Source organism: Centruroides vittatus, unplaced genomic scaffold, assembly GCF_030686945.1.
Source record: "Centruroides vittatus isolate TY-2023 unplaced genomic scaffold, ASM3068694v2 contig_862, whole genome shotgun sequence".
In the NCBI taxonomy this organism is placed as follows: domain Eukaryota; kingdom Metazoa; phylum Arthropoda; class Arachnida; order Scorpiones; family Buthidae; genus Centruroides; species Centruroides vittatus.
In genome coordinates, this window is record NW_027122562.1 from 302,076 (window position 1) to 321,105 (window position 19,030).

The following is a 19,030-nucleotide window of genomic DNA, read 5'->3' on the forward strand; positions in this document are numbered from 1 at the left end:
ATTCGATTTTTTTGTCCGTTTAATTTAATTGGTCAGCTTTGTTTATTATATTAACAAACAGCGAATGAGTTAATTTATTTTGAACAAAGTTTTTTTACCAACGCTACGTTGGTTAAAACACTTTGTTCAACGTGTTAAAAATTGGATTTAATCTGTAATTACAGTAATTTAATTTAAAGAAAAGTGAAGAAACGCTTGCAGGAAAACCGAAACAACTGTTTGTGTGTGCTGAACGTAGAAAATAGATCTCATTTTATGGACGCGGCTAAAACCGAGGAAAAAACATCTATTAAAGGCAGAAAGTGGAAATTCCATAAAAAATTGTTGCAATTTTTCTCCTCTGTCACCGGATATTTTACTCTTTTCCAACTAATATAAATGAGATGGCTTCGGGCAGCAAACATCCTCCTTTGTCGATACAATTTCGACTTCATTATCCAACATTTCCTTTCTTTTCCTTAATGTAATTTAACTTAAAAAGAAATATTCACTTAAAGAATTCTACGTCTTATTGGAAGTAGAATATTCGCGTTATTTATTTAGTTAAAATCACTAAAATCCTAGCTTTTGTTGGAAGTGTAAAGGGCACACTACTGCAATGTCGGCCAGATTAGTATGGAACCGAATGGCTCTTTTTATTATATTTTCGTACTTTTATTTCCACACATAGCATCAACTTAATTGCAAAGAGTTGGACTAACTTATCCTAGTTACTGAAGTTATAAAGTTGGATTTTTTATCAGTTGTTTAAGGTCGTTTGTGCCAAGCATTTGTCTATTACCTCTAAACAATTAACGCGAAGTGTATATTAAAGTGTGAATGACCTTATTTTTCGTGTTGTTTATTTTTTTCTAGAGGTGGGATCGATCATATCATTAGTTCATTAACTATTACCTATTGTTGTAACAATATAGATGCAATAAGTAAGCAGACAATCGAATTGTTTACAGCCAATCGGGTCATTTAATTCATGCAACCCAAGTTCGAATTGAAAAAAGGGAGGAAAATAACCTTACTTTTTACACGGAATGTAAATGTTTTGATAATAAAATAGCTTTTTTAAAACATTTTCTCGAGGTCTACCGGTTCAGATAAGGCATTATGTGGAAAGTAGTGCTGCAATTTATCACAACACGCACCTACTACTCTATGTTAATTCACGATAAAGCAATGACAAGGCCACAATACTTAAACGTAACTTCGTGAATTACAAGAGGTCATTTTATCTTATGAACTGATTTAACTCGTTAAGTTTTTCTACGGCGGTTTAACAAACGTCTTCTTTATATCGAGTTTCCTACTTTATAAATTCTTTTTTAAAAGATTTTTATCGCTATACACACTACAATTTCTCTAGCTGATAAAATATTAAGGTATATTTTTGCCTTGACAACTACATTTTTGCTGCAACAATTTAAATTTTATAAGCCAACTTATATTCTGAACATTATTCTATTCTATATACGCTTCGAGTGTCTTTCTTCTCTTTGTATTTAAATATCATATTTATTAAGATTTTATTTTATTTTATTATTTTTTAGTTTGTAGATTTAAGAAAATAAAAGAATTTTTGTTTCGGTCTAATTTTATCTTACGAATATTTGCCGAATAGATTGCATCAAGATACTAGAACTTCCGCATTTTCACATTTGGATGACAGTTATGGTTGGGTAAATTCACATAAGTAACTAAAATATGAGCCATAACAATAAAATTTTTCGAAACAGGCGATAGGAAAGTAAGGAAAAAAGACGTAATACCGAGGTTTTTATATCTTATAAAGTTTTACAGTTTTGGAAAAATTTTCTTGGATAATTTAAAACTAAAATGGCCTCTCGCAGAAAAACTAATAAGCATAAGGAAAAAGTTTGTATTTGATAAATTGTTAGATAAATTACGCTCACTTTTGCTGTTTAAAAGTAAAGAAATACGTTGTTTCAAATATAAATTTCATGAATATTAACGATTTTTTCAATGTTAAGTATATTTTTAAATATAATTTTTAAGTTTAAAATTCTGTGAAATAGATGAAATTGCTTTGATAAGTTGTTTGTTTTTTATTTCCTCTTTTTTTTGGCTAGATATAATCTAAACAAAACGCCATAATATGTCAGCGTAAATAATTACTTAAAAGCATTTTTCAGTTGACAAGTCATTTAAAAAATCTAACGTAAAAGTTAAATTATTATTCTTAAAAATTTACAAAAAAAAAATTGATTTCTTTTCTCCTACAATTGTATACGAAATATTCTGATTTTATAATAAGAATTTTTAGTGTGAAAACATATTAGAAATGTAAAGTTAAGCCGGAAATTTCAGTTATTCATTGAACGATACTGACAGACAAACAAAGAGATTTTCAACATAGAATTGTTATATTATTTATTTTTATTTTTAACCGCTAAAAATAGAAAAATAATAAATATTTTTTGTTGTATTTTCAATAACGAAATTTGTATTTTGTTGCCATTATTTCCGAGAAAATCAATATCTAGCAAAAAATATATCGCGAGATTCGTATCATTCAATAAAACTTACCTTATTAGAGAAACTGGAAGAGGCTGTGTTTGCTTGTACATAATTTAGAGAATGGCTTCTAAACAAGAAATTGTTCTCTTTGTTTCTTCTTCTTCTTCATTTTTTTTACCTTGTTAACTTACAACTTTCCAATATTTATGCTTGGCAGCATTAAAATTAAAAGATTAGTTTCTCTCTCGCTTCCCTTCTCCTTCCCAGTAAACAAACAAAAAAATATATATCTTAATGAAGTTTATTTTTCAGGGAATTTTTATCAGGAAACAAAAATCCTGTTATCAGTTTCTGTGCAAAGTTTTTCTGTCAACTTAGCTTTTCTGTTTCTTTATATCTTCGACGAATTGATTTTAGTGGCAGTTGGAGAATAATTGGATCAAGAAGGCAATACCCAATCTTTGGTAAACCTTCCTCTAAATTGGATGTTACTTAAATAGATAAAAAGGAGCGCTCCTCGTTTGGAATCACGTCTTCATTGAAGGGATCGTGATAGCATCAAAAGAATTGTTTCTTAGCACGAAACCTGTGGCTAATAATGGATGAGCCTCCCAGTCCTACACAATATCCTCATTCAAATAAACCTTCACTTCGGAGCGGTGGGTTCGAGTTTAGAAGGGGGTGAAAAAATTACAAAAATTGCAAGCTGCATGCTTAACTAAATGAAATTTCTGCATGGAAAACAAATTTTGGAGATTATTGGTAGTTTAATTAAACGAAAAGGAAGAGAAGATCGTACTTAAAAATTTCTTATCAACGCCATTAAATTGGTTTATGTAACCGGTGAAAGGATGCATATCTAACTAGTCCTCTGCCTTGAAAAATGCTTAAAATTTATTGAATTTTAATAAATTATAATCGTATTTTTGCAATTTTGATAAAATTCCAGATCCCCAATTTAGATAATTTCAAAAAATTTGATTATTTTTTAAAATGTTACTTTAAAAAAAAGTTAATTGTTGTTAGCTTAATTAATATTCGATATTGGAAGAGTTATTTAAGATAATGGCTTTGAACTTCTGATTAGGATAATGAACACGTGATTTTAAACTTAAATCACCTCTTTGATGATAAATTAAAGTTAAAAAGAATACGTTACAGTTCATTATTATAATTTATTTACGCAAGAAACTTGTTTTTGTCCTGTTGAAGCTCTTATAAGGATCAATTATTTTTTTAAATTTCGAATAAATTTGACGAATTAATCTGTCCTTCTGAATGTTTTAAAGACAAGAAAAAGTGTTTGTTATTTTAAAAAATAAGTTATTTAGATTAACAGACGTACTTAATTTTAATTCAGTGATTTATTTCTAAAGTTAACTTATGACTTGAATGCATCTTAGTTTAAATCCTTAAATTAATTAGGGTAGAAAAAGTAGAAAATATTTAAATTAAAAAAGGGGTTTACGTGTTTAAACATTGATGAATTCGTAATTATAAATCACAGTTTTATGCATTATCAGCATTTTTTTTTACGTTCGGATTTGCACATATGTCGGCTTTAATCTTTAAATTTATCATCTTGTTCCATATTTATTAAAGGCGTAAATGTAGAATTAATTCTTATAAATGTTTAAAAATGAATAGAAAATTGTTTAAAATACTAAAAGCTGTTGTTTTTGTTATACAATCGAATCTCCAATAACGGCCACCTCTCAATAGCGGTCACCTGTAAACAGCGGCCACTATCGAGAATTTTTCTAAACAAAAATGCATACAGAATGACCTCCAAACAACGACCACTTGCAATAACGGCCGTATCTTCCCCTTAAGTGTCCGTTGTTCAGAGGTTTGACTGTGTATTGATTTATGCGTTTATTGCGTGCTGTTTCCACGTCATAATGAAGTTAAATTTTGAGTTTCAACGCTGTAATATCTTAAAATATAAGAACGTAAACATAAATATGATGATACCGTGAAGAACAAGACGTTTGGATATCATTAAAACATAATAAACAGACGAAATATTTTGACAATTACGTTTTAAAAACTGTCGATTCTATAATTGGAGATGGAATGTAAATATTTACCGAATAAAACTTAATCGGAATGGGTGAAAATCAAAGTAAAAAGCAAATATTTACATAAGAAAACTAACAAAACCTTTAAACGTAGAAACTCTTTAAATCCTCTCGAGTTATTGGTTAAGAAAGGAGAGAAAATCTCTCTCTTCTCTCTTCCTCCCTGCCTCCATCTCTCTCTATCCTTTCACTTATTTTACTTTGATGACTCAACTTCTAATATTATAAATTGTATAATGATTGTTTATCGAACCTGAGACATATTTTCATATTTGTATTAACCGGATCGATTTAACGTCAGGATATATTACGACACATTTCTCACTTACATATTTGTCAACGTCTTTTCTTCGAACATGAGATATTTCTGTACAAAAGTGACAGTTTTTTTCATATTAAATTGATGTTTTATTACTTATTTCATTGTATTTTTATAGCATTTTGAGTTCTTTTATTATTTTTATTTAAGAAACTGTCGATATCATTCTTATATTTAACAATTTCTTACTTAAATATGGAAATTTTTATTACATTGATTTTTTTTTAATTCTGCTGCGCTGCTTCAACATTAAAAATTCTTTAAATAAACCTTATTAAATTATTTTTCCGTGTAGAAATTTTGTTAAATTTGTTTTTATTGGCGTAAAACATTATTATTAATGCGAATATTTAAGAAGTTAATCCTCTGTATATTCGTCTTTAATTTATATTTTAGATGCTAAAAAAAAGGCATCTTTCTGTATTTTTTGAGTCTCAAGCGGATTAAATCCATATTAAATGACTGCAGATCCAGCATATTTCTCCTCATTTCTTTATAAAAATTCTTCATTTCCATATTTAAAATTCATAATATATTTTTTTTTCTACATCAGAAACTACTACTACATTTTTCATAGAAAATTTTAATACAGAAAATATTTATGCCTTTATTATTATAATTTTTTCTTTCATTGAAACTATTTATGTATAATTAATATAATAAAATGATGGAATTTTATTAATTTATTACGAAATTAAATTTATTAGAGGACGTAGGCACGTTTAATTAATACTTTACTTCAGGGCCGGATTTACTGTTAATAAGCTTCAACTTAGAGCCTCGTATTTTTACATGTATAATTCGGTAGAGGAGAAGAGACTGTTATTGTTATAGCTTAGGGCCACACGAATCAAAGTAGTGCTTTAGTTAGATTCGAATGCGAATTTTAGTAATAAAAATAGCAATTTTCTTACACTTTTGTAGAAAAATCGTTGAGGCATGAGAATTATTCTTCTGTTATATTTTATTTTTATTTAAATATTTTATTTTTTTAAAGTATTCGAACAAATTTAACTTTTCAAATTTTATATTTTTCGAAATGACTCTTCCAATATTTTGTTTATTTTTCTTTATTTCTTTTCCTCCACAAAATTGATTCACGTTCCGCCAGATTTATTTTCTTTATCTTATTTACTTGTTTTATCTTTATTTAACGCGAGTTAACGTTTACGTTGTATTTTTATTTTGCTGCAAATAATTCGTTTACGAGGAATTTTACAGTGATAAAGACTTTTTCTCGTTCAGACAGTAGTAAAATAATTACTTATAATAGATATAATCTATCTAGAAATCATTAAAAATAAAGAAAAAATTAGGGATCAGTTAAAGTATGTAATCTAATTATCTTTCTTACTGATTCTTACAGTAAATAGTTTATTAATTATTAAGTGGAGTTTGATTAAAAACATAGGAAACTTCAACTCAGTAAGCAGCGACAATTCGTTAAAGACTTACTAATTTTATTCCGCTGCTTTTATAAAACTTTAATCCTCTAGGATTTACTTTTCTTGTAGAGAAGAATTTAATAATAATTTTTTGCATATTTCCTCAACTAACAAAGAACTTATTGACGAAAGAAAATCCTCAGTTTCTTTTATATCAGTTTTTTTTTTTTAAAAAAAAAAGAAGGGGAAAAAGTGGAATTGTGATTTTTCTTATTCACTCCCCTGCTGATGTTTTGTCACTTTCAAAGGCTATTACAGAGACAGGAAGAAGCTCTCGTCAATTTTGCTCTCTGCATTGTCTATGGCTTGTACATTTTTGGTTTTCAGACGGAGCAAGAAAAGTCCTTGTTCGGATGAATTGAACCATGTTTATCGAAATCGTCATCTCTGGATCGATTTCCAGAACAAACCATTCGACTTCTTTCGTTAAAAATAATAGACAATTCACATTTTCAGACGAAATTCTTATTTTTTTCCCTTCGTTAACGATGTTTAAATATTATTCCTGAATTTATTTAAAGAATAAATAAATTTATTACAATAATTATTGCAACATCGTCACAATGCCGGGCTGCAATTTTTATTCATATTTTTAATTTATTTAACTTAAAATATACGGTATGATTTCCATTTCAAATTAGTAATGTCTTGCCTCCCCTGTACACGATACTTTTTCTATTAGCAATAGAGTCGTGCCAGTCATCTATCTAATTCCTTTCGGGAAAATTTTTTGAATCGAAATCACGTGAATTTCGGTTTGAACTGGAAGTTCTTATATAGTTAATTGTGGCCATCTGTGCATAATCTTTCCATTTCTTTTCTCGACTTTCCTCTATCTAACTTCGTTCTCGAGACTAAGGAAGGACAGACAGCCAGACAGTGGAAATTGCAGCCCAATTAACTTAAATATGATCAAATTTGATTTTTTATTCGACTTTCTTCTGTTAAAAATTTACCTTTCGAGACGATATTATTAAAATTTTACTTCATTTATAATGATTAAATATTTTAAACAATGAATGATTTAATTTAAATATGTAAGATTATCATTTTGGATTTATCATTTAACCGAGTAAATAAATCACAATACGTTAAGATAACTGTATTGATTTATATGTAATTATTGTTGAGGAAGTTAAGATGTTATTACTTCTCATTCAAAAATCTTTTATATTCTCATGAATGACTTTAATGATAAAGTAAATACACGAGTATAGCTTGTTTGGTTTAGTCTTTATAACAATAATAACTTGTACTTAATTAAAATATTTAGCTTATTATGACGATATTTTATTTTAGTTTACGCTCCATTCAGTCGATATCTTTTTCTGGCTACAATTTGAAAAGTTGTAGACCTATAAATTTCCACTGTCTTCCGTTCGTCTGTCTGTCCTTTCTTAATCTGGAGAACGGAGTTAGAAACATAAAAATCAACACCAGATGTAGAAAGAATAGGGCACGGGACTATATATGAACTTCTGATGTAAACCAGAAGTTACGTTATTTCAATTTAAAAGGTGTTATATAGATGACCGGCACGCCTCCATTGCTAACGGAAAAGTATGATGTACAGGGGCAAACCACTACTAATTTGAGGTGGAAAGCATATATATATATATATATATAAATTGTTGCTTGTTGTATGTTATATCCAGGGTCAAGAGTTTACGTTACGGAGTTTAGAATGTTATGTTTATAAATATATTACAGTCGAACCTCCGATAACGATTACCTCTTAACAACGGTCACCTCTACATAGTGTCCATGTTTTCATCGATTTTTTAAAATAAAAATACATAAAAAATAACCTCCAAAGAACGGTCAATTTTTATCTTTCCGTCAGTGACCGTTGTTTAGAGACCTGATTGTATTTGATAGAGGGAGAAGGAACTTTGTATTTTATAAATTAGGGTTATAATGAGTCTAAATCTAACCGTTAGTATTATACAGTTAAATGCATAGATCAGTGAGGATACATTTGAGGCCTTTTCAATATCCGATAGTGGGGCCTTTTCATAAGAAAAAACGAGAGAGAGAGGGAGGTAATCTGGAATACATATGGATAACTTTTTAAATTTTACACTACTTTTTCTTAAAATAAAATTGATATTTAAGTCGATAAAATGAAAAATTAAAATTAGCCTATCCCCATTATTTCTTACTTCATAGTCTATAATAAAAAATAAAAAATCTTGTAACGAGTTGTGTAACTTCCTGGCAATATTTGAAAATACGTGTGGCGCCATCTGTCATGATATTTTATTTTAAAAACATTTTATATAATTAATTATTGTAGAATGGCAAAAAGCTTAATTTTGTGGGTATGGATGGGTTTTATAAAAAAACTGTAAATGTTAATAACAAATAAAATCTTTATTAAGTTCGACCCTACTCGAGATATGACACACGAATCCCTCTCTATCTCCCTAACCGCTTGACCTTTAACCACCAAAATTTAATACCACCAGTTTCCCTGCAAGATTTCAGAAATTTTCGGCAAAAAACACGGTATTAAGCTTCAAAGTGGGTAAAAAAATCGTACAGCCCACATAAACACTAACATCCACATATAGAGGGGAAAAAACCCCAACTTTTTTTGCATTTCTCGACGTTTCAAGATCCCCCGAGTTCAAAAATGTATAAATCTTGGGAGGCCATTTTTTGACCGATCGCCATACTTTCTCTGTTATATATAATAGCCGGCAAAGTAATAAAATTAGAGATAAATGAGTGTTATTTAAACTTTAATTATGGAATTACACACTATTTTTCTTAAAATTATAAGAAAAAAAATTCAGCATTTTTGGAGGCCCAGAAGAATTGCCGGGCCCTTCTTACCTGCGAACTACGCGAAATGACAAATCCGTCATTGATAGAGATCTTAATAACTATTCAGCGTATTCGATACAGATGTTAAACAAAATTTAAATAACAAAACATCTTTAAAATATGTATTTGAACATGAATAGTTAATCCGTAAATGTCAGGAAATCTAATTAAATTTTCCATTAGGTTTCTCTAATATTATGTAATTAATCAATACGAATTACAGTTATGTTCATGAAAGATATGGGGCATGGGTCTAATATTATTGATATGGGCGAACTTCTAATAGCGGCCACTTCTCAACGACTGTCACCTCTAAACAGCGCCCATTTTTTATTTATTTATTTATTTTTTTAATTATGTACAAAATAACCTCTAAACAACGGTCACCTCCGAACAACGGCCATTTTTTTTAATGTTCTTGTAAGTGGTCGTCGTTCACGGGTTTGACTTTAATTAATTAAATAGGATCTTTATATAATTAAAAATTAATTAAATAATCAAGTGTCGAAATTAATTAATAAGTGAGTTTTCTATATTAAATTTTACATTTATAATTATTAAAATAATTAATAAATTATATTTAAATAGTTAATTAATTCGTTGGGGCAGTGTTTGAATCAATATGTTAGTTGCAAGTAAAGATTTTTCGATCACTTAAAATGGAGAATAAATATTTTTTAGTTATTAAAGTTTAAAAATAAATTTTTATAGAGTTTAAATTTATATCTAAGCATAATTTCTAGTATATGTAAGAGGGTTTTTTTGATAAAATAGGAATGGAGAGGCTAAATGTTTATTTCTATTTTTTTATTATTATATTTTATGAGGATCAATTTTTATATAATGATCCCATCCAATCATACTATTAAACTCGAGTGGATGAACAAATATATCTGTAGGCAATTTCATCGGAGCAGATAGGTCTAAGTAAATGCTCAGAATTCATAAATTTGTTTTTCAGACATGTTTATCGATTCTAACAAAATACAACGAGTTGTTTTTCTTTCAAATCCAAGAAAATAAAAGCCCTAAACGCAATATGTTTAAGAAAACATTCGAAATTACCACAAGAATTCACAATATGGATGTATTAATAACGCGTAATAAACCCCCCTCTTCAGCCGCTTGTATAATAATTTATTAATTGCTATAATTAACGTTGTTGAAGGTTAATTTAAGTTATTTTGGCAGAATTAAACGAATTCGAAAGTAGGAAAAAAAACTTTAATCAAATTTTATAAATAAGCTACGTTTTTTACAGACAAAAAGATGAAGTTACAATATTGAAGGGCTTCACAGTAATCTATCAATGCCTACATGCTTTCTGATCAAAGGCCAGGGTCAAAAAATGTTTTCAATCATATATTTCCTGGAAGTTTCGTTTCGAACAACTTATTCCTGTTTGAAAGATGGATTATTTTCGTGACTTTTTAGATTTCCATTGTGATTTGAGGATAAGTAATTAGTTTATTCGTTCTTTAATGCGAGTAGTTAAGAGGGAATATAAAAGTCGATCTGATTTAAGGACGAATGACGGATGGTTATAGATGGAAACACCCATTTTAGCGTTATTAAAAATATCATTTTCGAAATCAGCCAATCGTAAAATTGATGAATTTATTCGCACTTTCATTAACCAATAATAATTGAGTTGTATTTGGTAATTATATGCAAATTAGTGATTACAAAACGTCCTATTTAAGGTTAAAAATGTTTTCCGTTCGTAGTGAACAGAAACTACATAAATTTGCAGAGGATTCTGTATATATATATATATATATATATATATATATATATATATATATATATACATATACATATTGATTTCCAACAAGTAGATCGCGATCCCTGTGTAATTTCACGATATTTCAGTACATTAAAATGGGATCGCTAAGTAGAAAAGGTTGAGAAACATGGTCCCGTAAGTTAAGTTTCTGCAGTTTCACTATCGGTTCACACTTTATTATTCCTAAAGGATATAGAACTAAAGCTTCGATTACATTTCCTAATTCTTCAGCTGTTATCCAGCCATTATAAAGGATTAAATTTTGATCTCCAAATATTTGAAATGTCCATTGGATCGTTTCCTTACCATCTCATTTAGATCAACATACTCTTCATCCATTTAAAATGGATCAATATAGAGCCTAATGCGAGTCTACTTCTACAGTAATTAAGATCTCTTATTAACTGATTAACGATTTATCTCCCCCATCTAGCTAATGTCTCACTATGCAGATGCCACAAATGATAAATGATAACAAACCCGACAGAATTTAATGTTATGTCTAGAATCTCCTTAACAAATAATAATAACAATAATGTTGTTTCCTCGAGCGTAGCGAAGCAGTTTTTATGTAATAGCGGATTTCGAAATTACATGTTTTATGACACTTCGAACAGATTGTCGGATGGACCAAAAAAAAAAACCAGTATCAAGGTTTTTTATGATGTAAAATTATTAACTTTAAAAATAAAAAAGATTTTAATTTATGTTATCCGTTCATTATAAAAATTTAAAATTTTTATAATTTTAAAAGAATTTTTGAACGATAAAATTTAAGAGGGCGCTTTATAATAGGAGAACCAGACGACATTACGATCTATACAATTTTCTATCGTTTATAATCCGATTCCTTTTATTATTTATACATCAAAATAGAAAGTAATTGTATAAACGACGATTTATTATTGAATTTTTTCATTTTATTGTTTAGAAACGATGTTTGCCTCGATTGTTATATTATCGTAATGTTTCTTGTTTCATTTATACTGCATTTATCTATGCGATACAGTTGCCATCTAGCGTCGATAATTATAAATAGTTTCACCGCAACTGTTTACAGAAGATTACGATGACAAAATAGATTTTTGTAGAACGATAATATCATTTTATGATGATTAATCCATCCGGAAAATGATCTGGCAGCAATTTTACTTATCAAATTTCAAAAAATATTCTAATAATGGAGAACAGGTTACGTCATAAATACGTTAATATTTCGCTGACGTATGGCGATTGTTTACAGACATTTGATGCCGGGTTCGTTTCTATTGAAATTTTACCTTTATTCTTAAAAAAATAATGACTTACAAAAATATATTAAGTTTTTCCCCATTTTTTTACTAGCCTGAAGAAAATTGAAAGTATAATTCGGCCCAGTCAAATATTTTTTTCCTGGAGCCAAATGTGCGTGTATGAAGGGTAATATCTTTCTTATTCTCTCTTCACAACGCGTTAGAGAAATTCATTATTCTGGTGTGAATATGTATATATATTTTCCTTCTTATTTTGCTTATTCATATTTCCCATCAACATTGCCGACGTATGTAAATTTTCGGAATTGCAATCTGTCCAACTTTCTGATGTTCATACATTAAAACTTATTCATAAAAGTGAAAAGTTTGATATGTTCTATGATTTAAAAATTTATGGATTTTCTTATAGTTGACGAGTTACATTACACTTTTCAAAATTTCTTGTTAATATTCTGAAAATACCGCAAGATATGTCTATACATTTTAAATATGAATTGGTGGACTTATTTTTGATAGGAGAACTATACTCAGAGATGAATTTCGTCCAGTATTTGTTCTATTTTTATGATATTGTTTTTAATATTCTGAAGGCCACAGTTTTATAGGTTTTCATATTAATACAAATTTGATGTAGTTTTAAGATATATTTTTGATTTTATAGTTAAAAACTAATTTTTCTGATTTATATCATTTAAAATATATACTGTTTATTAATGGTTTTTGTTGTACTATTCTTGATATTCGTTTATATTTTAAAAGACCACAAGGAATTTATACATTTAGTATTTACATTTTAACAGTTTATGAGTCATTTGATCTCAAAATTCTATGAAAAATGAACTGTTGAGGCTTTGATTTCAAATAAATCTCAAAATTTTAAAGCTAGTTTTTGTGACCTTTGATTTTTACAATTTAAAATTGTGCAGAAATAAAATGTTTATATATATATATATATATATTTTGCCATATTTCGTTAATATTCTGAAGACCCACAAGAGATTTGTAGAATTAGCTTTGCTTAAGATATAACTCTGAAGTTTATGAGCTGTTTTTTGATCTCAACGTAATGGGGAAAATAATTTATTTTTCCAATTTTTAAAACTAATTTTTGTGAAATTTCAAGATTTATAAATAGATAAAATAAATTGGTAATGTTAAAAGAAAAATAATAAAATATATTTATGTGAAGGAATTTAATAGTTACTCTATACCCTTAAATAAATAAAATTCAATTTTTGTTTTCTTAAGTTGATATTTTAGAGATTAAGTAAGTTTGTACATTAGATTAAAAGGAAGATGTTTCGTCTCTTTAACGATCCCTGCCGAGTTTTTGTTAACAAGTCGATTGCATTTTTTGTAAACAAATCCTAATTTGAGATAGAGACTTTGGCTTTTCTACGTTAACAGTTGGGTAGGATATAAACTTGAATTAATGGATCTGCTTTTACGCTGTTATTCGGAAATTAATTTCTGGAACTTTTACTTAAACTTAAATTAAATCTAGGAAAAAATTATATTTAAAATGCTTTCAAACTTATACTTTAAAATCAAAATATATAATCTCTAAATTTTTGAATTCAAGTGGCTGAATAGGTTTGATTGTGTGTTTATTTATATAAAAATTTCATTGTAGCTTTTCTAATTCAATTTAACGCGATTGAATGGGAAGTAATAAGGAATAAAAGGCGACTTTTCAATGATTTCGTTTCATGCCGAGTGATTTTTGTTATTAAAGAGTATTTTCTGCCATATCTTTGTCCCTTTTTTTCCTGAGAGGTTACTTTACTTGAACATTGTGAATAGCTTCTCTAAACCACTCCAACTATTATACTAGGACATGTTATATTATATTTTAAAGAGGAATTCATAATTGACCCTCGAAATTCTGACATTTAAACAGCTTCCTTTCCAGCTGTTTCGAATAGTTTATATAGCTGAACTAAATTAGCTTCCTTGTTTCAATAGATAAGTTATGAACTCAGCTGCAAAAACGATCTATAATGGAATTAAGTTACAATGTATTGCTAGTTTGATCCCGTATCAATAAATACGGGAATAAAAAAATAGAAAAAATAGATTTATAAAAGATATTGTTTATTAAAAAATGATTAAGTTACATAAATATTAATTAAAACTTCAAACAATTGAAGTGAACAATGATTTTTGCTTTCAATCAGCCAACATGAAAACCAGTTTCAATTGAAATGCATTAGCAATACAGTTATAGGAACGTAATTATCTTTGTAATAATGAATAATTGAATCGATGACAGTAGCAATTACGACATTTTTATAATATTTGCCTTTAATTTTTAGTTATATATGTTTAAATTTATTATGAAATTTAATAGTAACAATACTGAAACTTAAAAAAATTAAATTAAAAAAAATAAATTGAATTTTTAACAATTAAAAAACGAAGAAAAATTTTAGATATTACATAAACAGATCGATATTACTTGCTTTAAATTGTATAAAGCTTTCATCAAAATTGTTATTGTGGGATATCACTGTAAAGAATATCAACTGCATACTACGTCTTGGAGTCGTTCATCTTTATAAATTTGTAAACATCGTGAACCAATACAGTCTCTTTGTTTACCGAAATATCTGTCAAGACAGTTAAATGCTTTGTATTATTCAACAAGTGATTCATAAACACACTACTTCTGTTACTTGCAATAGAATTAGTACGAAAGAAACCAAACATATTTTTATTCAATTACGCAACAAGAATTGGGCTATTATTCAAATTAATACAAATTCTGAGAGAAAATTTGATTATTTTTATCACGTGTATAATCTTTCTCTCTCTAGATCCTGTTGAATTTCTTCTGCTTATTGATTATCTAATAAGGAACGACTCTGTACAATTATTATTATTGTTATTATTATAGTTGCATTAGAAACATCTGTAAAATTCTCGCGTAAAAAGCAATAAAATATCCAGCAAAATATCGAAAAAATATATATATTATCGATTTTTTTATTGAAATAAGATTTGAATTATTCAGTAGTGAGTCGATGAATAATTTAATTAATTTAAAATGGATTATTCTAAAATTTTTTTAAACTCAAATTTTATTTCTAAGATGGGTTTAGATATTTTAATTTATTTCTGTATTCTATTATTTTATTCATATGTATTTAAAAGCGTTTTTGTTTTAGTAGAATACGTGGATAGCAATACTTAGTCTAAGATATTTGTCCTTTTATGTATGTTTACCTTTACATCTTTCCGCTCGGAGAATGTGAAGTGGTAGACGGCTAGAATGATGATGATGAGAATATCGTAAATCATAGATTAAATAATGATTTTAATTTTGGAAGAGCAGCATCTCATTAACCTTATTGATGAACGATTATGGAATTTTAAAAATATAAGGCCCTCGGGGATGTTATTAATCTGTTTTAAAATTATTACTAATATAAATTTATACGAACGATTTAATTTAATTGATATGGAATTAATATTTTCAATATTGAAAACAGTATTTTAATTAACTTTTAATTATCCCATGATGAGATTGATACTAAGATATATAGGATCAACTAACTATTAGCTTTTCCTATATGTTACTACCTTTTCTCTTGTCTATAGTTATGATTTATATTATTTCTAGTAGAAAATATATTAAATACGAAGAAGGAAATTTATATATTTCACTCCCTTTCTTATGAACGGCTTCATATATTATTCAATGTAGATGTTGAAAAATATTTTTTAATTTCATCAATTTTAATCAATAGGGATGAGGTGAACTATGAATTTTCTCGTTACGAATAGGAGAAATGAAGAAATCGTGCATGATTTCATTATTATTACATAAATATTTATCATTAAAAATTTTATTTAGTAAGAGAAAGTAGTAAGGGCGATGTAGAATGTAGTGTAGTGCAATGACCCTATTCCACGTAGATATAAACGTCGACTTATTGTTTCCGAATTGTACAGTACGTCGTTTGCTGAACGCAGATCATTTTAGTATCAAAACAAATAAACTCCGTAAATGGCAAAAATGAAAACGTATCCTTGACACATGGGCACAATTGGGTAATTTTTCGAGTTTGTTCGCAACAGGACCTGGATATTCATCGACGACGGTCAATGAAAGTCACCAAATCACACTCCGACCTTGGTTTCGAAATGCATCGATACTTTTAGTTATTCTTGGCATCGCATTCTACATTCTTTTCAAGGAGAAATTCTCTCAAATACTTATTATTTCAATTGGGTCAGAGTTGACACCTTTCGCATTACAAATGCCGAGTTAAGTTATGACAGTGTTAAACGCAAGAATATATTTTTTTATTTTTCCGTTTTACCCCGTATCAATATTGCCCAATAACGAATCACGCTTAAACGAAGTGAAGTATGTACAAACAAAACAGCGAATAAATACACAGTTAGATTAACAAGTCATGGAGAGTAGAGATAAGTAATGCGCTCGTACATCGATCATTTTTGGCAAGGGCGGGTTTAGATTTGTGAATTAGTTCCTCGATAAGAGTGAGCTTTGGTCCTAAATCGTTAATGGCGCAGAAGCAACTCAAGGAGCGAGGTAATCAAACCTTGCGATAAAAGTCGGAGGTTTGTGTAGAAGGTCACGTGGTGGTTTGTCACCAGATGTCGCAACAATCAAAGTGAGGCCGTGAAGTTTGAGTTGGCAATTTGCTAAACAAAATCTCGCCGATAGTCGGCGAAGAATGACGCGGGATTGGAGCTACATACCCGTCGTTTCTTTATTATATTCTATGGGAGTTTGATTAAATTTGAAGACATTTCTAACGTCGGACAGAATGCACGATAAGGCCAACAACAAAGAGAACCATCAAAAGCGTTTTCGACGCTTCAAGATGCTTACAGACGGTTGGAATTGGTGGTGGTGGTGAGTCTCCTTAACTTTTCAATTATTCTTATATTTCGGCGTGATATTCGAAATTTTCGGACTTTGAAAAATAGATAAATTAACTAATGTTCACGTGTGACTAACGTGATTGTTGCTAACTCGAGACGTGACAACCTTTCGTAAAAAGAAAAAAAAAACTTTATGATGACGAAGATTACCCGAATAACCTTATCGTGCAGTGACACCTCTTCCATTCCATTAACTGGTGTAATCGTCAGTTGTATAGTTTACCGTGCTCAGCACGTGCTTGGCATCATCCAAAAAAAGAAGAGCAGTCACGTGATCGACCATTTGTCGACGAATTGGGTCAGGGTTGAGAAATTAGCACGAGACAATTTGTATACCGTTTTTCGGTTTGCTTAGTCTGTTTGAGTGGAATTTGGCAAGCCAACCACTTACTTGTAAAATTATCCCTCTCTCCATCTTTCTACACCACAATGCATTTTGTAATAAATCTATTTTGGCGGAAAAATTGTCGACTAAGCTCGCTATGAGAACGTGTAGTAAACGTTGCAGATGTTGTTGCTTACCTTGCACAGGAGAACGAAACCTTGGGTTTTCTGCTCAAGGATAATAAGAAATTTTTGAACCATGCCAACTGATAAGAAAATAAATATACATATATTTTTTTTCTTCTTCTTATTCGAATATTTAAAGTATAGTCAACCTAGTTTCTGATCTACGATCGATTTTATTTTTTTTCAACGATTCGTTTCTACTTAATCGATATTAATTTTTGACGATCGATTTTCTTTATACACTCGCCGCGAGGTGTGACTACATTTCGTAAATGATCTCCGGAGAGGAAGAAGTGGGTGGATGACGTCATAATAGTCTACACTCGAGTTTGTTCACCGAAATTTATTTTTTGATAGGTGACGCACTTAAAAAAATCATTTCTGAGTCAAGTTTAAGCAACAGTAAGCTCTAAAATCGACTGTTGTGTAGGAATAATACCTTTGGGATCTAGAAATGTTTGTTTTTTTTTTCGCTACTGAAGTAGCGTGGAGATTTCTGTGTAGAGAATATATTTTCTCTCGCGTGTAGGATAAACTGTTTGCTCTCGCTTCCCTGTTCACATTATACTCAACAGAGACACAAGCCAAACAATTTTAGAAAGACGGACAAGTCTATTTCTAGACAACAGTTAAGGAAAAATCCAGAAATGCCAAAATAAAAACAAATTTTTTTAGTATTCAACCTGCCATTTATCAAACATTTTTAACATAAAGTAATGCAAAGTAGTTTAGCATGTTATTTCGTTGATAGTTCGAGAATTTTATCGTTCGTGTAACTATATCGTTAGGTAAAAGTTTAAATAAAAAATTCTACAGCTTGCCCGTAAATTTTTATATTTTAAACAATTTTATTTTTTGTACTCTGTGTAAAATTTTAATAAAGAAGCGAGCCTTTTATCTCTTTAAATAAATTAAGTAAATACGGTGGATACTAAATGATTTATTCGTGTTTTTAAGTGGGTTGTTTTACGATAAGCCAATGAATGAAGCAAACATTAATATTATTAATATAATAACATTTTAGATAAGAAATTTTTTCATTATTATTTTTTCCCTCTCGAATGAAGAGATAATTTTTCCACTTAATCATACATATATATATATTGCGAAACTTTGTGAAAAACTCTATTTATCTGTTATTGTTGTAGTAGCGATTATCAGATCACTTATAATAATTACTATCGAAGATAATTTTTAATATATAAAATATTAATTAGGATGTATGCGTTTTAATTTAATCTTATTAAAAATTATCATTAAATATTAATAAATATGATGGTAAATGTTTGATTAATTGATTTGTTTTCCTATTTATTTATAGGTAAGAACTCAAGAAATGTTTGTCTCTTTAATTCGAACAATCGTTGATTCTGATAATAGTAGCAATAACGTCATGGGGGTAGGTCTTGCTTTCTTTATTT

The 19,030-nt window shown here is 28.8% G+C and overlaps 1 protein-coding gene across 1 annotated transcript in view; it reads left to right on the forward strand.

Moving 5' to 3' along the window:
• The window catches only part of LOC136982657 (microtubule-associated serine/threonine-protein kinase 3-like), a 107,785-nt gene that overhangs the window by 25,299 nt on the left and 63,456 nt on the right, over positions 1-19,030 (forward strand). Inside the window, 1 exon segment of the mRNA XM_067279216.1 lies at positions 18,931-19,008. Coding sequence (XP_067135317.1) covers positions 18,931-19,008 — 78 coding nt within the window.